Source organism: Kogia breviceps, chromosome 3 (genome assembly GCF_026419965.1).
Source record: "Kogia breviceps isolate mKogBre1 chromosome 3, mKogBre1 haplotype 1, whole genome shotgun sequence".
Lineage (NCBI taxonomy): Eukaryota > Metazoa > Chordata > Mammalia > Artiodactyla > Physeteridae > Kogia > Kogia breviceps.
The window spans coordinates 177,108,955-177,135,367 of record NC_081312.1 but is presented as its reverse complement, the minus strand read 5'-3'; the positions used below and the strand labels follow the sequence as shown (position 1 = coordinate 177,135,367).

Sequence of the window (26,413 nt, the reverse complement as noted above, 5' to 3'; positions counted from 1 at the left end):
CAGCGGCGAGGGACACGCGGAACCGTAACTCCATCTTTGAATGAGCCTGTTACTTACCCTGCATCTGTCTGCTGTCTGCCGAGTAAGGAAGGCACGGCTCACATTTCTGGCTTTCATTTTCTTCCATTGTCCCTGCCTACGGCCCAGGCCCTTCGCTGGTCTTTAAACTTCAGAGCGCAGTTCTGAAAAAGCTCCCAGAAAGCGCCTGGAAGGGGGCCCGGGGGTGGGGAGGAGGGGACGGTGCGAAACCCCACCCCAAACTACTCTCCACTCCGGTACGAAGTCTCTCTCTCGCCGGGGAAAACTGCATTCCAGCGCCGGGCCTCCCGCGTCCCCCCGTGCGCGCGCGTCCCCGCGTCCGTCCGTCTGTCCGCCCGCGGGCCGGGCCCCCGAGGAACGCGGGCCGGGCCCCGGCCAGCCCCGCGCCGCGCGCTCCCGTAGGCCCCAACAGGTGATGCGCTCTCCTGCCCGGGGCCCGCACGGCCTGTGGCCCCTGCCACCAACTGCGGCGACTCCGCAGCCTAGGAAGGAAAACATTTCCCAGGATCGCCGGCAGGAGCCTTTGCTGGAAGCCGGTTCTCCCGTCTCTTTAATCTCAGACGCAGAATCAGCCTTCCCAATAGGCTGATATCCAGAGAAATAAACAGCCGGCTGCGGAACGTCCCAAATTTCAGTGAAATCCCATTTTAAAAGGACAGTGAGAAACACAGGGTATATGCTGAAGGTTCTCGAGTAAACACTTTCAGGCACCAACTCTTTAGAGCTTGATTAACAGACACAAAGAGGCAGCTGACTTTTCACTCAATCAATTTCAATCTCTCCAGCTGGACTTTTAAAAGTTTGTACTCCTTTCCCTACACTTTCTCGACTCTTCTTCCTCTCCCTAACACACACACACACACACACACACACACACACACACACACACGTTGATCACAAATCTGAAAAGTAAACTAGTAAAATCAACCTTTTGAATCTCTCCAGTTAATTACTTTAAAATATTTGAATGGATTCAATGCTTTTCTTTGGAAGGGACAGAGTTACATCCAACTTACTCATTCTCCCTTTAAACTACCTACAAATATTTATTTTGTTCTTTACCCAGTCCTTGAAACACTGGCAAATTTCCCAGAAAGTGAAGAGAGGAGGCACAGTAGCCACAAAAAAGAAAAAAAAAAAAAAAAAACGGGAAAATAATCTGAGCAATGTGGGTGCTGCTGTTTCAGATGTGGACAAGTAACACGCTCGCTGGTAGGGAGAGCGTGATATTTTCATCTGTAGGAGCCCCATCATTTTGGGGGTGGGGAACACAGTGGTTAGGCCGCTGACCATAACTTGATCCAGTTTACAGGTCATTCGGGCAAGGTTTTAGATTAATTTAGATGAAGAATGCGTGCAGAACAATGGCTGGCCTATCCTCCAGATTCTGACCTTGAGTCACCTGTGTGCTTTGGCAGCGTGGTGGACATATTTTGGCCATTTAGGAGAAAAAAGATTCGGAAGGCTGTAAAGGACAAAGAAAAGTCATCCTGCCAGGAAGTGAGCTCAACTCACATCAGGAAGGGAAGAAGAGACCCCCTCAACTCCTAAAAGAATTTTTCCAGAAACCCGAGAAGTGGTGGATCATCCAGAAAGTTAAAGCCAAGCCTGGTAGCACGAAGGCAGGCAGTTGGGTTTGAAGGGGCAGGTAACTCAAGGACTCCGTGACTTTGCAACAGAAGGATCTGGTAATCTTGCTTTAAGGAGGATCTGATCTTACACAGTTTCTGTACTGGTAGCCTGCGGCAAAAGCCAGAGCCATCGCCTTTTAACCTGGCTATTTCCTTGGATACAAAGTGCTTATGAAGGAGGGATCTGTGTTCAGGCCCCCAGGTCCAGATTATCCGGATCCTTGTATAGATGTTGTGTATTTGTCTTCTGATGATTCATGCCAGAAGGGATGGGGGCAGGGTAGACGCAAAGAGAGCAACACTGCAGCACCAGATCATCAGCCTAAACCAGACGTCCCTGGGCTTTGGGCTCTGACACCAACCCGACTTGATTTGGTGTGTGAAGAGCCTGCTTCTGGCAGTTTCTACCTGTCACTTGACACAGTACAGAGGCAAAGGAGAGTGCAGGGTCCCAGGATGAAGGAGATAGCAAGGGACCTACAATGGCAGTCCTCAACCACCAACAGCACCCTGCCCTATCTGGGGCCCTTCCAGACTAGTTCAATCCAGGAAGAAAAGATCCATTTTGATATGCAGATTATGCCTGCCGGAGGCTGTTTGGAAAGTGTGAGAGCAGATGAGCTTCTTTTGCTGATTCCCGGATAAGCAAGATGGGGGCAGCTCTCCCAACCATCTTGAACTCTGCTTAGTTTCCTGGCAGCCCAAGGAACCCCCTTGGGAGACCACGTGTCTTAGCTGATCGACCCCTCCCCTCCCCCAAAGCAAAGCAGACTGCTGCCTCTGTAGACATTCCTCGAAGCAGAATTCTCTGGGGAATGCACAAAAGAAAAAGGCATTCGCAGTGAAGATCATTAACATAAATCATTAAGGACCATGAGATTTAGACATATTTACAGTAAAGCATGTTCTCCTGAAGTCAAACTTTCTGACCATTCTATGGGGAAAAGCTTCTTCTCTACTCATCACTGGGCCTTTGTTCCTCCTCCTTGAGAACAGGAACTGGAAAAACTTTGAGAGGCTCTGTGTTAATGCCATGGCCCCCTCTTCTATACACTCTCCCCAAAACACACAGCCCTTACTAAGAACTTTTCGCTGACTGTCAGTTTCTCTGAGAGGGGTCTCTGGGAAACAGTAACTGTATTCTACAATCTACATTAGCTTAGTAATTCGTATCTTCATGAAACACACTATTACTGTCATTGCCGTTACTGTGGAGATGTTCTTTCTGGAAGAAACACTATTTGAACTGGATGTATACTAGGCTTTTCAGTTTAATTTAATTTCTGGATTAAAAAATTGCTAGGACAAACCAATCTGCCTACTGCCAGACTTTGAAATTTGCTGTGAAAGGCATAAGGAAAGCAGGAAGAACTTGACATGTGATTTCCCCGCAGTCACATAGAGAGCTACAAGAGGTTACCAGCAGGCTATATTTTCAACTCCATTTCAGTTAACCAGGAAGGGTGCAAGACGATTTCTTGGTTAATGGCTCCATATGTTGGCAATTCATGACTCAAAATGAGCTAAGACACAGAGACATGACATTTAGAAGGAAAGATGGGACTTCCCCGGCAGTCCAGTGTTTAAGGCTCCACGCTTCCAACGCAGGGGACGCGGGTTCGATCCCTGGTTGGGGATCTAAGATCCTACATACCGCATGGTGTGGTCAAAAAAAAAAAAAAAAAATCATATCATCTGAATAAAGACAATTTAAAAATAAATAGGGCTTCCCTGGTGGCGCAGTGGTTGAGAGTCCGCCTGCCGATGCAGGGGACACGGGTTCGTGCCCCGGTCCGGGAAGATCCCACATGCCGCGGAGCGGCTGGGCCCGTGAGCCATGGCCGCTGGGCCTACGCGTCTGGAGCCTGTGCTCCGCAACGGGAGAGGCCACAACAGTGAGAGGCCCCTGTACTGCAAATAAATAAATAAAAATAAATAAAATAAAAGGAAAGACAACTGATGAGATAAAAGAGTGATGTAAGGGCAAATGGTGATTTTGCACTCAGAGCAAACCTATGACTGAACTGGGCCATTACTGGTTGTGATAACAGAACTTCAACAGGCATTGCCATACTGGGCATGAATCACAAAAATCAGAAACTGTTGTGTACGACTTCCCGGCAGGCCTATTGAATTACCGAGCTGAGGAAAGCATGTCAACTGCCTTTGTGTAAGTTTTTCACGAGAGAAATCACGGCTAGAATCAAGCATTTGTGGAATTGTGCTATGTTTCAATTTTTGTTTTCTTTTCTTTCTTTCTTTTTTTTTTTAACTTTAAACCCTATTAAGAACACAAGAGCTTAAAATGATATGACATTGGGACACAAAAGAAATAGTTATTGCTGGGCAAAGTCATAAAATATAATTTTCCAAGGCATTGATAACTGTGAAAGTCAAACAAAACAAAGTGAAAAACAAGCAACAATATTTCAACCAGAGACCTCATGTCTGATGTGTCACCCACCTCCTTTTCTAAAGGACACACTCTTGTGTGTCACTCTGTAAGTCAGAAATAAAGGACTTTTGACAACTGGGAAGACATTTGCTTAAATGGTGATCTGGTGAATGAAATGCAGGATCTTCAGTCTTACTGTTGCAAGCTGTGTGTCAGCTGGGTAGGATGCCTGTGTACTTAAATATAGACCAGAGCACTTGTGATAGGGAAAGGGGACACCATGAATAATGACAACAGGACAAGATGCAGAAACTATGACTGTCCCTGGCAAACCAGCACAGATGGTCACTTACGTGTAGTCCAAGGTAAGCAAGCCCTACGTATGCCTCTGGTTTCCAAATGCAAAATGAACATAATAATGCTGCTTGAGTTTCCCAACACAGACCTCATAAGAGAAACTTAAACATTAGTTAAAGGTTTGAACCTCATCTCTGTATTACAAGCCCCACCAACAATTTCACATCTAGAAACACAAATTCTAGGGCTTCCCTGGTGGCGCAGTGGTTGAGAGTCCGCCTGCCGATGCAGGGGACACGGGTTCGTGCCCCGGTCCGGGAGGATCCCACATGCCACGGAGCGGCTGGGCCCGTGAGCCATGGCCACTGAGTCTGTGCGTCCGGAGCCTGTGCTCCGCAACGGGAGAGGCCACGACGGTGAGAGGCCCGCGTACCGCAAAACAAAAACAAAAACAAAAACAAAACAAAAATTCTACAATATGATATTCTGTATGATTCATCAAAACAGAATTTTCCTTTCTGTGTTTAGGGCAAAGATCTCACAGATGGGAGCAGGTATACATTTATAGCTCCAGCATCTCTCCACAGAATAACCAATCTCCCTCACAGTTCTTAAAATCCCAATTGCTCCAAAGAGACCCTGCTGGCCAAGGAGAAGGGAGGTGGCCAAGAGCCCCCGGCTCCACTCAAGTCTCTCTATTCCGATGTCCTGGAACTTTCCTCCCCTACGTCATAACAAATTCCTCATGCGTTTATAAACGTGAGCCACACTTAGATCCAATGTGTTAACGCTTTAAGCAGATTTGCTTTCTTTTCAAAAGAATCCATTGATGTCAGTTTTTATTGGGGTTTCTTTTTATCTCTTTTAAGTTGCTAGATACGGGAGAGCACAGACCTCCTCTGCAAAACACTGCAGCTAAGCTGCCATGTGTGCAGCACGTCCGGGAGGAGCTCACGCGGGGTCACCGCAGACCGGGGCTGGATCCCAGGTGGCAGCTTTTAAGCGAAAACTGCAACTTGTCTACGCTCACGCCTTTTCTCCCAGAGTGAACTAAACCACGACATAGTCCACAGAATTCCTAAAGGCCCAGGATGGAATCCACGGGAATGTGAGACCTTCCACAGACGTAAGTGCCCTGCTGGCTTCCTCGCTTTTCCCAGTAGTACCATTATGAACCCTTTCAGTATGGAGTATTTGGTGAGGCCTCCCTGGAAAGGGACTTCGCTGGCCTATTTCTGCTTTGGGGCTTCTCCACGTGGCCTCCCTCAAAAGCTGTGGTGAGCTGTTGGGGGTCGCTGGGGGGGAACAAGAGCTAAGGGGAGCCAATCACAGAGCCAGAAGACTGGGATCCTGCGGTTCCCTTCTCCCCACTGGCCTCTCCCATTCTGCAGATGAGCAAACTGAGGCCCAGAGCGTTAATGCCAGTCAGGGTCTTGTCTCTCCTGTATCCTGGTCAGCCTTCGCCCTGTTAAACTTGCTGAATACTTAGGATCTTCTGTTTGTTTGTTTGTTTTAATTTTTATTGGAGTCTAGTTGATTTACATTGTTGTGTTCGTTTCAGGTGTACAGCGAAGTGAGTCAGTTATACATATACATCTATCCACTCTTTTTTAGATTCTTTTCCCATTTAGGGCATTACAGAGTATTGAGTAGAGTTCCCTGTGCTAGACAGTATAGGTCCTTATTAATTATCTACTTTATATGTAGTAGTGTGTACATGTCAATCCCAATCTCCCAGTTTATCCCTCCCCCCTACTTAGGATCTTTTATCCTCTTTTCTCACGACCACCTTAGTGGGGGGGGGTGTCTCTCAATTATTCTAATTCCTTTCGCTCTACTGAAATGAAGAATCAAGTCAGGGTTGGTAAAGGGGAGGTTATACCCAGCTTCTACAATCCCTCTCCCCTCGACTATAGAATTGGGTCTGGGATTATTCGGGGAGCACCGCTGTACAAGTCACGCGGCGTCAGGCACAGCATCCTCTCTGCTCATTGAGACCTGGCGTGGCGTGCCAGCCGGTGTGCGAGCCGGTGTGCCGGTTCTGTACCGCCACGGACCATCCCAGGTGCGCAGGGCTTCCCTGAGGAGGTGAGGCTGGGACCAGCCATCAGAGATGCTGGAGAGGAGCCTGGACATGGTCAGTAGGGAAAAGAGCCCGTGAGATGAGCTGGGGGAGGCGTGGCCAGGAAGGCACACCTGTACGGTACAGGGGCGGGGGGTGGGGCCCTGAGAGCCTGCCCTGGAGGTGACCTTGATTCAGCAGAAACCAGGTCTACAGACGTGCGTCTTGGGGCCCTAAGGGGAGGGGATGGGCCTTACTGCTCCCTCCCCTGAGCCTCTGCTCTCCTCCACCCCTAGTTCTAGAACTCAGAGCTCCTCACCTTTCACACCAGGGCAGGGGAACCCATTTCAAACTGGAATGATGGTCTCCATATGCTTCAGTGCCAAGTAAACGCTGAACTAGACTTTGTTTCAATAATGCATCTGGACTTTTTTCAGTTTTCTCATCAGTTCTTAGCTTTGGTGAGTAACAGCCACAAACTTTATTTGTAAGAGAGCCACCGACAGCAGAGAATGGAAAGGTCAGTGCAAATCCACGGCCCTTCGGTTCCCGTGAGGTGGGGGGGAGGGGAGGGGGGACGGGAGTGGTGGGGGTCGGGGAGGGGGGTCGGGAGGGGGTGTGGGACGGGAGGGGTGGGGGAGGGGAGGGAGGACGGAAGGGGTGGGGAAGGGGAGGGACGATGAGAAGGGTGGGGGGCGAGAGGGGTGCGCAGTGACACCGGCATGGTGCGGAGCTGGCCGAGTTCACCCCGCACGTGGAGCGCGGCTGCCGATGCTCCTAAGATGCGGGGTGCCCCGGGGGGTGCGACGGGGTGCGGACGCTGCAGCAGCCCCGCCCCGTCCCGAGCCTCAGCCCTCCAGCTTCTTCACCCTCTAGCTTCTTCACCCTCTAGTTTTATGGTCAGTTCCTGAAAACCAATCATGTGCTTCAGAACTTAAGTATTTTTACAGCGATTTCATTTTTCTCTCCCCCAACCCGGCCCCTAGAATTTAAGAGGCGGGGAGAACTTCTGTTTCTTGCAGATGAGAAAAACAGTTTTAATAATGAAGGACCTAATTTCTGGCGCCAAGTGGGTGGGTGGGGTGCTGAACTTGGGGAGGGAGATGAAGACCTCCAGCCTTTACCAACCACTCCGTGGCTCAGCTTCTCTGCCTTCCAGCCGGGGGGGAATTTTGTGTTCATCCCCATGTGCTTAAAATTCGACGTTTCCCAGGTTATGCTGTTTTGCTATTGAAACATACATTTTTGCAAACTTGACGTTCTCTGGAGTGGACAAGGTCGGGATCATAATTAGAAGTTGGGCCAGGGTTTCCCTAACACTATATTAGGAGTCTAATCTGTGCACCATGATTGGTTTCATAAAAATAAAAGGCATGAAATGATAACAGGTAGTTTCTACCTGGTCCCTCACATATACACATCCGCCGTTCAACACACCCACAGCCAATATGCATAAGAACCCCAGGACCCTGATAAATGACAAACTGGTGTGTACGGTGAAAAGGGGACCAGCAAAGCCATTTCCAGGCTTGCCCAGCTCACAAGCACCTTCTGAGGAAGGCTCTGGGGAAGCTTCTCTATGCCACTCCCAAGCCTGACCTTGGTCCAGCCACTAAGGATCAGCACCCTGGTGGGAGAGCCTGGCGGGAGAGCTCGGATGCTCTGGGCTGGGGAGGGGTTAAGGGACCCAGTCAGGTCTTCCGTCTTCTTTCTTACAGAACTTGAATATGAGCCATATAGAAAAGAGATGGTTTGCCCAGGACTTTGGGTGTTCCCAGGATGCAGAAATTCTGGGCTTAAAACCTGGGAAGTCCCAGGGAACGTGGGTTGAGTTAGGCACCCCAGATGCAAGCGTATGGTGGGCGAAAAGCTGAGACCCACAAACAGAGACGTTAGCAGGCAAAAGCCATGGACGAGATAGAGAGGAAAGAGAGAGAGAGAGAGAGAAGGGAGAAATAAAGAGTAAGCAGGGACTCCCCTGGCGGTCCAGTGGTTAAGACTCTGGCGCTTCCAATGCAGGAGGCGCGGGTTTGATCCCTGGTCAGGGAACTAAGATCCCGCCTGCCACGCGGCCAAAACACGCACAAAAATAAAGAGTAAGCGGCAGCCACAGGAAAAAAAGACCAGGGAGGCGTGAAACAGCTGTACGAGGACAAGGACAGACCCCTGCTGGTTTCCCAGAGTTTCTGTCACCCTCATCCTCATGTAGCTACTGCTGTACCTAATAAGTGTCGAAGAACCATGTCCAACCGCTCAGGATGCCAGGCAAAGGCATTGCCTAATCTTCCTCCCTCCTCAACCCAGCCTATGTGTAGTTCTATCCCCTGTCATCTGAACAGGTCTGGCCTGTGAAAATCAGGACATCCAAGTGAAGAGTTTACAGAATCACTTCTCAAATAAAATAATATAAATGTGGTTTGGCACCTCTTCAACACACACACTTTCTCTGTCCTGTCTTTTCAAACGTTTAAATTGCCCTTGGTTGCAAGTTTTTACACTAAAAGATTTCTTTCAAGAGGTTCCCCAAATTCTAAAGGTAAATTTATATAGACTGCACTGAGGAAAAGAACAAAGCCTACGAAAAGCAAACAGTGGGGACTTCCCTGGTGGCGCAGAGGTTAAGAACCCGCCTGCCAACGCAGGGGACACGGGTTCGAGCCCTGGTCCGGGAAGATCCCACATGCTGCGGAGCAACTAAGCCCGTGTGCCACAACTACTGAAGCCTGCGCGCCTAGAGCCCACGAGCCACAACTCCTGAGCCCACATGCTGCAACTCTGAAGCCCACGCACCTAGAGCCCGTGCTCTGCAACAAGAGAAGCCACCACAATGAGAAGCCTGCGTACTGCAACGAAGAGTAGCCCACGCTCTCCACAACTAGAGAAAGCCTGCGTGCAGCAACAAGACCAACGCAGCCAAAGCTAAATAAATAAATAAATAAGTACATTTATGAAAAAAAGAAAAGGAAACTGAAAGTTACCTTGTTTAAGGCAGTATTTCTAAAAGTTCAGCCATTTATTTTCTGCAACCAAATTTTCACATTATATTAGTACGGACTTTATATTGACTCACTTAAAAACATTAAGCTTTTTCTCATCTATAATATTGTTAAAAGTATGGGTTTGATAAATAATTATATATTTTCTTACATATAGTAGAGTAGACACATAACTGGTTTTTGTTTGTTTGTTTGTTTTGTGGTACGCGGGCCTCTCACTGTTGCGGTCTCTCCCGTTGCGGAGCACAGGCTCCGGATGCGCAGGCCCAGCGGCCACGGCTCACGGGCCCAGCCGCTCTGCGGCATGTGGGGTCTTCCCGGACCAGGGCTCGAACCCGTGTCCCCTGCATTGGCAGGCGGACTCTCAACCACTGCGCCACCAGGGAAGCCCTAACTGGTTTTTAAAAGTAAAATGTTTTGTTTGTGTAACTCTTAAAAGTGCCTCATAAGGGCTTCCCTGGTGGCGCAGTGGTTGAGAATCCGCCTGCCGATGCAGGGGTCACGGGTTCGTGCCCTGGTCCGGGAAGATCCCACATGCCGCGGAGCAACTAAGCCCGTGAGCCATGGCCGCTGAGCCTGCGCGTCCGGAGCCTGTGCTCCGCAACGGGAGAGGCCACAAGGGTGAGAGGCCCGCATACAGAAAAAAAAAAAAAAAAAAAAAAAAAAAAAAAAAAAAGTGCCTCATAAGACACTGCAGTGTCGAGTACTGGTTTAGGTTAAAGGTGACCAATCCATCCATGGCATCATTCATTCATACTGTCATTTGTTCAAGAAGTTATCGAGCACTCCTTTGCCATTGGTGGATGTTAAGGATGGAGGAACTGATAAGACAACCATAGATTTGTGAACGTTTACCACACTGCACAGTATTTATTTGCTCATATGTGAGAGATAGAGCAATCATGAGATTGTAAGGTCTCAAAGGAGTGAGAACAGCTTTAGATCATTTTTGAATCCCCAGCTCGTACCACAGCCCTTGGCCCACTGAGACACTGAGCAAATGTTTTGCATGGTGGGATCAATGAAGGAATGATGATACCACATAGACTAAGTAGATAATATCTATGTTGACTTAATTAGAGAAAGATGAGAAGATTTCTAGTAAAGATATAAACCAGGGGCATGGAAGGAGGAGCAACCATATTTGTCAAGAGCAGGAAAGACGGGGAGAGAGGGTGCCATGTGGTCTCAAAGAATAAATAGAGTGTCACCAGGCGAATCTCTGGGGAAAGAGCATTTCAACTCAGGGAACCCAAGTGCAATAGCCAATGCCTTGAGAGCGTGAGTTGTGGGGTATGTGTTGGGGGGTGTGAGGCGTAGGGGATGGTGACAAATAATGGCCGAAAATGAAGACATTTTAAAAAATTAATGGTGGGCAGAAGACCTGAGTAGACATTTTTTTCAAAGAAGATATAAAGATGGCCAACAGGTACATGAAAAGACGCTCAGCATCACTAATCATCAGGGAAATGCAAACCAAAATCACAATGAGATCTCTCGCCCCTGTCAGAATGGCTGTCATCAAAAAGACAACAAATGAAAAATGTGGGCGAGGACGTGGAGAAAAGGGAGCCCCTGGGCACTGTTGCTGGGAATATAAATTGGTGCAGCCACTGTGGAAAACAGCATGGCTGTTCCTCAAGAAACTAAATATAGAACTACCATATGATCCAGCAATTCCACTCCTGGGTATATACCCGAAGAAAAGGAAAACACTAATTCGAAAAGATACATGCACCCCAATGTTCATAGCAGCATTATTTATAACAGCCAAGACATGGAAGCAACCAAAGTGTCCATCATTATATGTAGGGATAAAGAAGATATGGTATATACACAATGGGATGTTACTCAGCTATAAAAAAGAATGAAATAATGCCATTTGCAGCAACATGGATGGACCTGGAGGGTATTACTCTTAGTCAAGTAAATCAGACAGAGAAAGACACATATTGTATATTTTCACTTATATGTGGAATCTAAAAAATAAAACAAACGAATGAATATAACAAAACAGAAGCAGATTCATAGATACAGAGAATAAACCAGTGGTTACCCGTGGGGAGGAAGGGGGAGGGGCAAGATAGTAGAAGGGGATTAAGGGGTACAAATGACTAGGTATAAAATAAGTAAGACACAGAACAGGATGTAATCTACAGCACAGGGAATATAGTCAATATTTTTTAATAATTTTAAATGGAGTATAATCTATAAAAATATCAAATCATTATGTTGTACACCTGAAACTAATATAACATTGTAAATCAACTGTGGTTCAATTTTTTTTTTATTTTTAAAAAATAAATAAAAAGTGGATGATGGGGCTGGGGATTGACAGAAGATTGATAAAACAAGAAAGGGCCATTTTGAGGGTTCTTGCATTTCAAAGGAGAAGTTTAAATTGTAATCTGTAGGCCATGAGGGGTGAAGGGACCAAATCCCTGCTTTAGACAGTGATTCTGCTGGCGCACTGGAGGCTGTATTGCGTGGAGTGACGGGGCGGGCGGAGATGAGCAGCAGGGCGGTGAGTTCGGAGCCCTAAGAAACGAGCCGTTTCATGGTGTGTCTGCTGGAGTCATGGGCAATGCCTCTCTGTTACCCCTTCCCGCCTTCTCTGCATATTTGTTCACAAGAGCACATGCTCTGCGATCTGCCCACTCTGATTTAAATATTCTCCCAAGGAAAAGCTCATCGATTTCACCCAAGTCTGAGTCACTATGACACAGAAGTTACATAGACCAGCATCTATCTTCATCCAATAAGAAAAAAAAAAAAAAATCAACAACAATAAGTGTGGCCTGGTGAACAAAAACTCCAAAGATAACAAAACAGAGGCAGCGAACTAGTAATTAACAAAGTGCTGTGTTATTCAGGTTCTCAATTTACACAGAAGCAAATTCATGCTCACTCTTGAGCTGTGTGATCTTGGATGAGTGGTTTTGTTTGTTTGTTTTTAATAAAGCTGATTTGCCTTTTTTTAATAATTTTTTTCCCTAAATTTATTTATTTGTTTTTGTTTTGTTTTGTTTTGTTGGCTGCATTGGGTCTTCGTTGCTGTGCATGGGCTTTCTCCAGTTGCGGCGAGCAGGGGCTGCTCTTCGTTGCGGTGCGCTGGCTTCTCATTGTTTTGGCTTCTCTTGTGGAGCAGAGGCTCAGCAGTTGTGGCGCATGGGCCTAGTTGCTCCGCGGCATGTGGGATCTTCCTGGACCAGGGCTCAAACCCATGTTCCCCTGCATTGGCAGGCGGATTCTCAACCACTGAGCCACCAGGGAAGCCTGGAGGAGTGGTTATTTAAGCTCTCTGGGCCCTGGGGTTTCTCACCTGTAGAATGAAGGATTTAGGCTGGATAAATTCTGAGACCCCTCGCCATGATAACCTAGTATCTCAGTTCTTCTACTGCAGCTTGTGCAGACAACCCAGGCTCATATTAGGAAGGAAGATAATAACTCAGGCTGGAGCCCCTTCGTTCTTAATCAGCTCTTCCATCCGGGGCCCCAGCTGTGCTAATGGGAGGGAGCAGAGAGTTGCTTCTGCTTTATTCCCAGTGTTCTTTCTACCTTGAGTACCAATGCTCTCTGCACACACAAGCTACAGCCTAGTTCTTGAGGCCTCGTCTTTACACAGAGGCTGAGCGGGGTACACACTGAGCTCTAAGGTGAGGAAAAACACGTGGCTTTAGTCACCTTGAGCTGTTCATATTTCTCCAGGAGTGTCAGCATGGAGAGAGCGCAGACTCTGAGTCCAAGCCTGAGTCTCTGCTCCATCCCTTACTTGCTATGCCAACCTGGGCAAGTGACTTCAGTTTTCCTACCAGTAAGATGGACATAATAATAGTACCTACCTCAGAGGGTTGTTATGAGGATGAAAGAAGAACGGTGCCCGGCACCTCGTAAGTGCCATTTTAGTGTGGCAAATGAATAAATAGAACCTGATAGGCAATGCTATCAACCTCAGTGATAACATGATAAACCATCCTTTATCATCCCCGTGATCCCTAAGAGAGCCAGACAGGTGACTAAGGCTGGTGGGTCAAAGCAGAAAGTGGCATTGCAGGGCAGAAGCCCGAGATCCCTTGGTATTCATCAGGTCATGCCCACACGGTGATACGCATAGCTATTCCCTCTCTACTAAATTCAGGCAATTTATTTTGGCATTTTTCTTCAAAGTCTGTAGAGCGCTCAACAAAAATAAAATGCAGTGACCGCAGTCATCTAAACATAATGGAAAGATCAAGAATAGATTCGGGGCTTCCCTGGTGGCGCAGTGGTTGAGAGTCCGCCTGCTGATGCAGGGGACACGGGTTCGGGCCCCGGTCCGGGAGGATCCCACGTGCCGCGGAGCGGGTGGGCCCGTGAGCCATGGCCGCTGAGCCTGTGTGTCTGGCGCCTGTGCTCCTCAATGGGAGAGGCCGCAAAGGTGAGAGGCCTGCGTACCGCAAAAAAAAAAAAAAAAAAAAAAAAGAATAGATTCGGATGAGGCATGCCCAGGGACACATTTGCAAGATTGACTGGGAAAATTAGAACACGTTGAAATTTAGTGTAGGAAACACCTGCCAGGAACAAACTCGTTCCCAGTTAGAGAGACTGGGCGTCCCCACCCTTGCCCCACCAGTAACCTTTGCAAAAAGAAGGTTATAGGCCTTTATAACCAAAGCATTTTTACTCCACGTCGAGGTCAAAATCCATTTCATGCAACCCTGGGGACACAAAGAGAATTAGCCAGAGAATCCTACACAGCTGGGGGCGGAGTGGGGCTGAGGCAGGAAGCCTGGAATCTGATAAACACAGTACTCATGGAGGACAGCACTCTGAAAACACAGTCAGGGCAGATTCATAGTATGGCTAGAATGGGATTTGGTCACCTCAGGGCTATCTGGTTATATAAGGGAAAAAACCCTTAAGCAATACAGCACAGAAGTAGTATCTATGTTTGGATATTCGTTTAACAGGTCCACAAACCAATTCAGAGCAGCTACAAGACCCCAGCAGGGACGTAATGGGAAGGATGCGGGAGTGATGTTAGATGCGGCTGGACAGGTGGTGGCCCCGTGCGTTCCATGCACAGAGTCTGCTTTATCCTGTAAGTGCTGCACAGTCATGATCTGTGTTTTAGACAGATCTGTGTGGAGAATGTATTTCAGAGAAGCAGGAAAAGGGACTATACTCAAGTGTCTATTATAACAGTTCAGGGAAAAAGATGCAAGAATCTGACCTAAGGAGGAAGTAAGGATTAAAAGAGTAGGTAGATTTTTTTTTTTGATCATCTAAGAAAGTACTTATTGATTTGAAACATGAGTGCTTTAAATTTCCAGGGAAAGCTGAAGGCAAATTTTCATTAAAAAAATTTTTTTTAGTTGAAGTATAGTTGATTTACAATGCTGTGTTAATTTCTGGCATAAAGCAAAGTGATTCAGATATATACACATACACACACACACGAATATACATTCTTTTCCATTATGGTTCATCACAAGATATTGAAAATAGTTCCCCATGCTAGATAGTAGGACCTTGTTGTTTATCCATCCTATACATACTAATCTGCACCAAGAGCAGGTAGATTTGAGAACTACACAGGAAGTGAAATTGGCATGGTGTAAAGATGAACTGCATGTGGGGTGGCAGAAGTTGGGAAGGTGACCCTGTAGAGCTGAACAAACTCAGGTGACATATCAACATCCCACCTAGGTTTGTACACTGATGTATTTGGGTCAGTACGACCACAAACAGACCCGACTCTTTCCAAAACAACTTCACTGTTCTAATAGCTTTCTGTTGGTACCTTCTTTCACTGTCAGCAACTCAGCATTGCATGTTCTAGGAAAGGAGGAAAACTCCAGCATTTTGCCGAGACCCTTTTTTGTCATAAAGTTAGGCTTAGCTCCGGGCACATCTCGTGGCATTAACTTTGCATTCTGTGCGATCTGATTACTGTGGCCGAATTATGAATGGCTGCCAAGAAGTCTTAGGACCGTTTATCAAAAAGACGCTGTAGGGCTTCCCTTCCCTGGTGGCGCGGTGGTTGGGAGTCCGCCTGCCGATGCGGGGGAGGCGGGTTCGTGCCCCGGTCCGGGAGGATCCCACGTGCCGCGGAGCGGCTGGGCCCGTGAGCCATGGCCGCTGAGCCTGCGCGTCCGGAGCCTGTGCTCCGCAGTGAGAGAGACCACAGCAGTGAGAGCGCCGCGTGCCGCAAAAAAAAAAAAAAAAAAAAAAAAAGACGCTGTAGGTATGAGTTACAAAGGAAGGATGTGGCAGGAAAATTGGAGTAAACGAAAAGTGTATTAGTCACGTGGGTGCTTTTACAATTCTAAAATTCCCGTGCCTAGTGCTGTGTTCAACTTGCCTTGAGTGCGATTCCTGGAGCTGTGTGGCACCCTCTGGTTTAACGCCACATCAAAATGAAATACGCCCGATGTTACGTCCAGCACCCAGCACAGTGCCTGGCCCATCACAGGCGCTCTGGAAACATCGGTCGGATGAACGAATGAAAGTAAAGGCAGCGGGGCTTCCCTGGTGGCGCAGTGGTTGAGAATCCGCCTGCCGATGCAGGAGACACGGGTTCGTGCCCTGGTCCGGGAAGATCCCACATGCCGCGGAGCGGGTGGGCCCGTGAGCCATGGCCGCTGAGCCTGCGCGTCCGGAGCCTGTGCTTCGCAACGGGAGAGGCCACAACAGTGAGAGGCCCGCATATCACAAAAAAAAAAAAAAAAAAAAAAAGAAAGTAAAGGCAGCGGTGGGCAGGGCCCGAAACCTGGCCCGGGAGCTTCATGAAGGACAAAGAGGCTGCAGAAGAGAAACACGGCCTTCTACGCCTCTTCCCTGGAGCCGAGCACCTCTCGGGCTGGCTTTGGGGCTTAGGATCCGCCTGGGCCCGCAGCTGCTTGCATCTTTCCTTAATAATGTCGCTTACTGCAGAGATAGAGCAGCGAGTCCAAGGGCACGAGGGGAGCAGGAACTCAAATGCCTGTGCAGATATTCGGCCACCAGAGGGCAAGAGAGTCAAGAGCCCGCTTCTGGATGTCAGCGTTGCCCTCTGCAGGGTGGAAACGTCCATGCTTCCCGTGCAGCGTTTCTTTTCACGGATAGCCCCCAATACTTGGTACAGCAGGAACAGTAGTATGATTTCACTGCCAGCTATTTGAAATGGCCACCTTTGGCAATGCTTTCCTCTTGTGCTGATCATAATTTAAAAACGAAACCAGAACACAATCAGGAACAGTTTCCACCGCTGACCAAGCAAGTCTCAGTAAGGCCACTGCTTTGAGCGGCTTCCTGTGCAAATTGCCGGGAAGCCCTGGGGCCGGACATGCTCCTTAGAGCGGCCAGGAGGGGTACCCAGAGACCCTATGGGTCAGGTAGGGGTGCCAGGTAAAATACAGGATGCCCAGTCAAATTGGAGTTTCAGATAAACAATGAATACTTCTATTTTATATTATTTGCGGTACGCGGGCCTCTCACTGCTGTGCCCTCTCCCGTTGCGGAGCACAGGCTCCGGACGCGCAGGCGCAGCGGCCATGGCTCACGGGCCCAGCCGCTCCGCGGCACGTGGGATCTTCCCGGACCGGGGCCCGAACCGTGTCCCCTGCATCGGCAGGCGGACTCTCAACCACTGCGCCACCAGGGAAGCCCCCCTCCCCTGTTTTTACCCGCCTTTCTGTTGGTGGATACCCTGGAGAAAACCCTTCACAACAACTGACACGCAGAGAGCCTTCAGGATGGGGCAGAGGCATACAGCCGCCTCCTGCATAACAGCCTGGCGCCCCTGGTGCCGTGTCCCGGGCAGCGGGCAGGCTCAGAGCCACCGTCCAAGGACGACTCGGGTTTCCGTTTAAACAGGGACACGTGCTCCTGGGCCATCTGCCTCCCGTTTTGTTCAGGCAGGGTCTGGAGTGAGTAGAGATGGCACCCAGACCTGGTAACGGAGGAGAGCTTAATAAAGGGGCCGCGGTGTTTCCATAGGGGTGGGAAGGGTTCAACACATGCCCACAAGGGACGCTGCAGTCAGCACGGGGATGCTTACCTTCTCTAGGCCTGAAAAAGCCCGAGGAGGGAGCACTTCGTGCAGCCTGGAGAGAGAGAGCTCCAGGGGGGCCGCCTGGTTGACTGTGGTCTCCCCAGAGGGAGACCCTGCAGGGGGCGGGGGGGTGAGGGGAGGGCCCGTCTCATTCTCCTTGACCACCAGTTTTTATTAAGTGGTGGTTGAATTAAATAGCAAATTCACCAATTTGGGGATAGAAACAGTGTGAACAGTAGAGACACTGGTCCAGAAAGGTCCATGGATCAGCACTCACTTCTGCTCTGGTCTCCTCTGATACATGTCCAGGGTCTCCCTCTGGCCTCTGCGTGGAGCGGGAAATGTCACGAAATCTGGGGAAATGGTGCAACACCCATAATGCACAGGGCGCTGAGGACCATGGAGGGGTGAGGTGGGTGGAGAGAGAGAACAGGTATACGAAATCGATGCAAACACAGCTCACCTGTGCTAAGGCCCAGGCGAGCTCTACAGACTCCTGGGTTGGCAAGGTGAAAATAAAGCCCAGGGTTGGTGGGGAAGGTCTCCTAGAAGGGATGGCAAATTATGTATAGTCTCCTTGGAGATTTTTTTTTTTTTTTTTTTTTTGTGGTATGCGGGCCTCTCACTGTTGTGGCCTCTCCCTTTGCGGAGCACAGGCTCCGGACGCGCAGGCCCAGCGGCCATGGCTCACGGACTTAGTTGCTCCGCGGCACGTGGGATCCTCCCGGACCGGGGCACGAACCCGTGTCTCCTGCATCGGCAGGCGGACTCTCAACCACTGCGCCACCAGGGAAGCCCTCCTTGGAGATTTTTAATAAAAACAAACAGCAAAAGACACAGCACTCCTTCCTCGGTCCCTTCGGAAGCATCTGTTCGGAGGTCCCTATGTCCAGGTCAACTACATAATGACGCAGGTTAAACGTGAAGGGTCCGCGGTTGAATTATAATTGCTCACAATAAATGATCACGTTGGCAGGGAGGCACTTCTTCCACTCCCTGACTTTCCAGAAAGTGGGATTTTCCCCTAAACCCTCTCCCCAGCTCCTCCCTCTCTCCCAGAGAGCAACGGGGCTTGTCAAGTCTAACACTGTGTCTCTCAGTCTCTCTCTGGGGCCCCATGTGGGAAGGCTTGAGATGGTCCACATGCGTCTGGTGAGAATGGAACTGGTGAGAATGTTAGCCTCATTCTGGGGTACAGCCCACTGCTGCCCTAACCCTCAGCTATATTTCAGCATCGACTTTATCAAGGAACCAAGTTAATATTTTAGTCTCCTTTCTTTTTTTAATTGTTATTTATTTTCGGCTGGGTTGGGTCTTCGTTGCTACGCATGGGCTTTTTCTCTAGTTGCGGCGAGCAGGGGGCTGCTCTTCGTTGTGGTGAGCGGGCTTCTCACTGCGGTGGCTTCTCTTGTTGTGGGGCACGGGCTCTAGGCACGCGGGCTTCAGCAGTTGCAGACTGAGGGCTCAGGAGTTGTGGCACATGGGCTTAGTTGCTCCACGGCATGTGGGATCTCCCCGGACCAGAGATGGAACCGTGGTCCCCTGCATTGGCAGGCGGATTCTTAACCACTGCGCCACCGGGGAAGTCCGCAGTATTTTAGTCTCCTTTTGTTTTACGCTTAATTTGTTCAGAACCTGGGTAAGGAAAGTGGGGCCTTTTCAAAATCACAAACTATCCCTTAGTAGGTATTAGTCATTGTTCTAAACTCTTTAAATGTGCTTTCATATTTAATCCTGCCTACAGTCCTAGGAAGAAGGTATTACTATTACTATTATTTTGCAGATGAGGAAACAAGACATTCATTAGCTCAACCAAGCTCCCATCCTTAGGAAGGGGAGGAGCTGGCATTCAAGCTCACTTCCCAAAACTACTTCCAGGCGATGCTGCCTCTGCTCGAATTTCTTCTGTGGTATAAGCCTCTCATTTTTTTTCTAACCAAGTTTTAAAATTCTCTTTAAATCAACAAACCAAAGTGCACGTATGTGACTATTGTTTTTGGGAAGAAAACACAGAAGAGGGAGAAACCACCAAGACAAAAGAAATGCCCTTTCTTGAGAGCTGAGATCTGCTCTCACCCTTCAAATGTTAAGGATAGAACATTTTTTCTCATCTACTGTTGACACAGACAGAGCTATTTGGATTAGGGCCGCTAGCAGCATACTTATTTCCTCAAGGAGAGACAATTTAAACCATCGTTCTTGTTCAGGTTATATGGCAACGATTTAGAGAATCCTCCCCTGTAGCTAAAGGGAGACAAGTATTATGTGACCTGATGGTGGAGAAGATGAGGAAGGAGTTTCACATGCTGTATTTATAACCCAGCAGGACAGAAGGCGATCCGTACGACAGCCAAGACCCTCCTGTCTACATAGGTCTCAGCGTTTGGATCCTGGAGGGACACTGCCAAGGAGCTGTTTAAACTGGTCACTGGCACAAAATCTTGTATCAGACCTCTACTGCTTCATAGCCAATACTCTCTCCAGATTGAAAACAAGCAGGACCCCGCAGGGCCCTCCGGGTACAAAAATCTATCCTTATCTTTTAGGGGAACCACTGACCAAAACTGCTGGCCCTGGCCAGGCCCCATGGTAACCACTTGCATGAGTTATCTTACAACAGGAGGTCCTGGTAAGTAACGTGGAACTCACAAGCTACCACCCACCGGAAGAATTTGGGAAAGGTCAAAAGGAGAGAGAAGATGCCAGTCCAGATGTCCAACCATCCTCCCAGAATCCTTTGCGCTGGAATCCATCTTGACTGAGCGATGTGCGTACCACCAGGAAGGACCCTGAGTCAGACTATGCGCCAAGCAACGTGACTGGCCAGAGACAACCTGGAAACTAACCCCATCACCATAAAACCCAAGACTGGGGCTTCCCTGGTGGCGCAGTGGTTGAGAATCCGCCTGCCGATGCAGGAGACACGGGTTCGTGCCCTGGTCCGGGAAGATCCCACATGCCGCGGAGCAACTAAGCCCGTGAGCCATGGCCGCTAGGCCTGTGCGTCCGGAGCCTGTGCTCCACAACGGGAGAGGCCACAACGGTGAGAGGCCCGTGTACAGAAAAAATAATAATAATAAAAAAAGAGAGAGTCCTAGTTCCTCCTCAAGGGATACACATAACAATCTGAAGGATATCTTCGAGTTGTTCTGTAGGAACCAAAGACACCTCCCGGCCCACTCCAGGTAGAGGGTGCTGACTACAAGCTGAGCACAAGCACTTACACCCCAGACTGTTGACACCAGAAGGCTGATGATTAACATTCCTGAAACATCACCCTGTTGCCTCACCACCAACCAATCAGAAGAAGGCACCCTGCAGCCCTCACCCCAAATGTTGCCTTTAAAAACACTTCCCTGAAAACCATTGGGGAGTTTAGGTCTTTTGAGCATGAGCTGCCCAGACTCCTTGCTGGCCCTGCAATAAATGCTGTACTTTCACCACAATCTGGTGTCAGTAAATTGGCTTTGCTGCATGGGGGACGAGCAGACCTAAGTTTGATTTGGTAACAAGGTAAATCCACAGGATTTCAATAAAACCAGAGATGTAAGGTTTGTTTGAGACTAAGGGCAAGTTACCTGAGGGATTTTTGCAGCTAGAGCTTTTTAGCCATTATCAGGGTAAGCTTCCCAAAGTCTTGAGGGAGGCACTACCCGAGCCGTTGTTACATCACTTCTGGTCACAAACACAGAATTCATTAGACCCTATGGTTTTCTCCAGGTCTTTAGGGATCTTGCTAGCCCTCATCTGGGTGTGACCTTTAGCTCTGGTTGGAGGACCCTAGCATGGCCCCATGTCACCTGTCTCCAATATGCTTCTCTTAGAAGCCTGGGCCATGAACAGGGGGATGTGAAGCACTTAACCTTGTGGGGATGTCTTTGGAAAATGAGGTCACAATGACTATTTCACTGCTTTGGTCTTTGATCACCATCTGGATTTCTTTTGCAGGAATTTCAAAACCATAAATACCTCTCTTGAATGAAAAACTTTTCTATTCTGTGCATTAAATGTTTCTTACTCCTGACCAAATCAGTCAGGTAAAAATGCAGGTCTTTAAATCACATTCAACAGAATAAAACTGTGCTAGGAAAGAAATAGTGGTTCAAGGTTGCCTGATAACTTTTTAATAAGACGGCAGGCCAAATCAATGTGCTTGGGATCCTTTCCTTACCATGAAATCACCTGTTCACCAGAGCACTTAAATGATACAGATTATACAGTGTTTTCTTATAGAATCCTATCCATATGGTAGCTAATCAGAGAGTTCTGGCTGGCGTTTCCTGGAGTAGATGCCAAAGAATGGGAAGATGTTAAAAAAAATAACTAGTCGGCAGCCTGCCTACCCTTAAATATGACACCTTCAGTAGCGCATTCTAATTCTGGAATTCCTAGATAGCGCTGGGCTTTCCCAGGACATATGGGGGAATGGGGAAATCTGTGGGTAGAAGAAACTTTGGGGCCCCTTACGTTTGTCAGCCAGGGCAATCCTGCCACGGGAAAGCTCTAAAGCTAACTTCTAAAGCTCGGCGGGAGCCCAAGGCTGCTCACCACTCTACCATGAGCTAGGTGGTTCAGCATCCCATGCACACTAAGCTGTCCTGGAAAGTTCTGGCTTTAGAAGAAAAGGATGAAAAATGGCTGCAGCGTAAGACCTTCCTCTATTAGGCAAAACCTTCCCCTACTATTTTACTATTGCTGGTTAAGAGCGTATGTGTATGTGTGTACGGCAGAGGGGTGGAGAGTGCCAAAATACTTTAAATTATTATATTCATCGTGGGAATTTTGGAATTTTGCACCAAGGCAATTAATTATTGTCCAGAGCTGCTTCCTAGTCTCTGGGTCACATTCTCAAAGTATTTTTAGATGAACTGTTTTGGGCTCATCCTGTGATTTCTCTACCCCTTCAGTCAACTAGTAGTAAGAACATCTGCCTTTTAATGAGTGCAGACTTTGTCTCAGGAATTAGGTTGAACGTTTTCATAGGTGGCATCATTTATCTCTTTCAACAACCTGATGAGGTAGGTCTCATTCTCAGCCCCGTACTACACATGAGGAAAATGAAGCCTTGACGGGTCAACTAGGAAACCCACAGATACCAGGGTAATGCCAGGGTTGGCAATCAGGCAGTTTGAGTGCAGAGCCCAGGCTCCCAAACAGTCCACTGTACTCCTTCACGTACTCAAGACACTGTACTCAAGACAGTGTCTGGTCTCCTTGAGGCCGGAAGGAACCACCAGAAAACACCTACTTCAATAGCTGACTCCTGATGATCAAAGTATAAACACATGTTACAATTGATTCTTTAAGGCCCCACCTCCATCTTTCCTTCAGGACAAAGGAGAATTGCATTTTAGTTAGAAAAGCACCAAGAACCAGCCAGAATAGGCAGCCTACCAAATGGAGTGAAGAAATCTTGCAACTTCAATGCCAGTCAATTCCACAAACAATTACTGACTGCCAGATCTGCAGCTGTTACTGTGCCAGAGGCCAGGGACTGAAAGATGCAAATGAGGGATCCTTTTAAACATGTTATTTATTCATGGCTGTGATCCTCATACTCCTGCGGATGCCCCAGTGGCATCCTAGAAAGTTCTTGAAACCTCATTATTATTATTATGGCTTGTCTCTTTGAGGCTTCAGTTTTACTCAAAGATTAGAGGTGGGGTAGGGGAATTAAGTAATTTAATAGCGAAGTAATTTACAACACTTCAAACAAACCTTGAAAACAAACACAGATATTATGGAGTTGAATAAAAATATTGCCTTATTTTTACGATAAAACGCTGGACTTCAAAGAAACTGCATGCATGAGGTCACCTCCCTCAGGGTTACACCCTTGAGTTCCCAAGGGTCCTTCTTCTCTTTTCTCTGCTGATAGGGTTTCCTTCATAACTGGGTGGAAACAGTTAAAAAGTACAGAATGTATTAATTAGAGAAGGGACAGCTAAAAGGCAAAGAATGTATTAATTAGTGAAGGGAGACAGACACATAGAGACAGTAATATTTTCTAGAAGCTGGACCTTCCAGAATGAGAAAGGAAATAGATGACCTGGGAGGTGAGGTTTGGGGTGGGGGAAAAACTGTGAAGAGGTTAATTATGACTAGCTCAGTCAGCTACAAAAGTTGCATGAGCAAATATAAAAGAGAAAAGAATGAGAGAAAGAGGCTTAGTGAACACACAATGCTGTGACTATGGAGGAAGCTCAGGTTAGGAAAAACTGAGTGAAAAATTGGATCCATAATCAAGTTTTCAGAAACTGTTTATGTAGACTTCCCTGGTGGCTCAGTGGATAGGACTCTGTGCTCCCAATGCAAGGGGTTTGGGTTCGATTCCTGATCAGGGAACTAGATCCCACATGCATGCCGCAACTAAAGAGCCCACGTGCTGCAACTAATGAGCTGGTGAGCCACAACTAAGGAGCCTGCCTGCCACAACTAAGACCTGGTGCAACCAAATAAATGAATAAATGTTTAAAAAATAAAATAAAATCCACTTCTTATTCTTTAAAAAAGAAAACAAACTGTTTAGGAACAGATCCTAAAGACAATGGGTAGAAGGTCAGGGTTGTGAGGAAAGTTTCAAAGGCACATAAATAAAGCTATCCTAGAACTGAGACAACGCTGGAAGAAGAAAAGAGGAGGAGGTTATGATGCTGGAAACACAATCTGAGTCATAGTGTAGAGTTGAGAAAACGGAGTAAAATGAACTGGGGAAAAAAGGGTGAAAAGTGATTAGACAAAAAATCATAGCTGAGGAAAACCAAAGAGATCCAACTTGTAAATAATAGATATCTCTGGAGAAGACCAAGGAAGAGAAAAAGGTATAATTCTATCCAGAGATCATTCAAGAAGCTTTTCTGAAATAGGACTTGAATGTACAGATTGAAACGTAGACTAAGAAAAAAATGGATGCATATCAAATAAATCATGAGAGGAAGTCAGCTCTGGAAGGCAGAGGGTGATAGCACAGAGGCTTCAGAGATGTCAAGTGTGACTCGAGAATTTTACACTCAGCACTGTCATTCAAGTAGAAAGGCAAAGGATTTTCAATTTTAAGAATTCAGGTAAATAGCTTCTGTAAGCCCTTTTGCAGAAATATTGGAAGAGCAAACCCCAGTCATCTAAAGAGAAGATTGAAAAAACTGGAGTCAAAGAGCTGCCCTGAGGACAGAATCCATCTGGTACTAAAAATTACAATTTCAGAACATAAATTTTATGAACAACGGCCATTGAATTTAACAATATTGCTAACATGTATTGGAAAGTGGAGGGGAGAGAGAATAGAAGTTAGAGTACATATGCTGATTTCTTTGTTTTTCACATCGAGGGTCAAAAGGCATTCCTTAAAGCTAGTAAATCAGGTAACAGATGTACGGATTAGTACTCTGATTTTAAAAAAATCATGTGTACAGGTTATTTTTAGAATTTTTTAATTGAGATGTAACTGACATATAACATATAACATTGTGTAAGTTATAAGGTGTACACCGTGCTGAGTTGATATATTTATATATTGCAATATGATTACCACCATTGCATTACCCTCACATAATTATCACCACTTTTTCGTGGTGAGACCATCTAAGGATCTAGTCTCTTAGCAGCTCGGCAGTTTATAATACGGTCTTGTTGGCTGTCATCGTTATGTTGCGCATTAGATCGCCAGGACTTATTCATCTTCTAGTTGTAAGTTTGTAACTTTAATAACATCTCCTCGTTTCCCTCATCCCAGTGCCTGGTAACCACCATTCTACTCTCTGTTCCTTTGAGTTTGGCTTTTTTAGGTTCCACATATAAGTGAGATCATACAGTATTCGCCTTTCTCTGTCTAGCTAATTCCACTTAGCACAAAGCCCTCAAGGTCCATACATGTAGTTGCAAATGGCAGGATTTCTTTCTTTATCATGGCTGAATAACATCACTACAGGTTACTTTTTAAGATAAATTTAAAATAATAAAATAACAGTTACAAGGAAGAGCTCCAGGACTTCCAAGGAGAATGCTAAAGAGAGAATGTCTTGGAGGGGATTCTAATTAAAATTTTACCAACCAAAGAGCGGAACTGAGTAGTGTCCTGGTATAGGCACTTGTAAGTTACTTCAACTGGAATTCCTTATACTGTAGGGTTAACACATGGCATATCTCTGGGGGCATCGATATTACTCAAAATTGGGATCTTACCTGTGGTTTTATGGGCACACAGTGCAAGTGTGAAGACCTTCACATTAGCGACAGTTGGGTAAACGGTGATCCCAGGAGTCTACTCGTGAGCCAAGAATGTCCCCTTTTAGATCACAAATAAATGGAGTCCAGAGGTTGGAAGGGGAACCTCTTCTTGAGGGTCTCCTGTTTCATTTTAGGTCAGTGATTTGAAAAATACCATACAGCGCGTGTCTCTTTCTCTTTTTGCATATTAGAAACGCCTATTTTATAAATGGTACATGTATCTATATTATATACAGTAGGTAATGAGAGAAATACTTTTTTCTCTGAGGTAATATAGTTTTTGCCCCTCCACCAACCAAGAGCAGGCTGCACCAGCACGTCTGTGACTTCCTTCTTGTTTTAATGACTATCTGTGGGGCTAGGGCCCCAAATCTAAAAATGAGGCTAATTAGGAAAAAGAACACTGATATGCTGCTCCTGGCTCTGAGTCTAATACTCCCAGCTATAGGACCAACTTTCCTGTTCCCATCAAATCTACTCTTTTGGCCAGTGACCTCCCCATTAGCTGGAAGGCTGCCCGGAGCGCAGTCAGGACACTGGAAGTTTCCTGAAGCCAGGAAGGAGCACGGGTTCCATGTAAGGCCTCCATGACTTGGAGGAGAAGACTGTGCCCTTGGAAGGTTGGAAGGTGCTTAGTCAGTGTGGGTGACAGACTGCATATGCTGTACAAATGGAAGCTTATTTGCATTAGAAAAAAGATCTGGGCTTTCAGAAACATCTCTTCATGAAAAGGATTTTGCTAGGTATACTAAA

At 47.2% G+C, this 26,413-nt stretch overlaps 1 protein-coding gene across 36 annotated transcripts in view; it reads right to left on the bottom strand.

Moving 5' to 3' along the window:
* KIAA1217 (KIAA1217 ortholog) overlaps positions 1-26,413 on the bottom strand; it is a 769,974-nt gene that overhangs the window by 331,745 nt on the left and 411,816 nt on the right. For 10 of the 36 annotated variants that reach the window (XM_059058105.2, XM_059058106.2, XM_059058107.2 and 7 more), the window contains exon 1: positions 58-388. The exons of the other annotated variants lie outside the window; for them this stretch is intronic. In XM_059058105.2, the coding sequence (XP_058914088.1) occupies positions 58-127 (70 nt within the window). In that variant the 5' untranslated portion in view covers positions 128-388. Of the gene's footprint in view, positions 1-57; positions 389-26,413 lie in introns of those variants that run through there. 36 annotated transcript variants of the gene reach the window in all.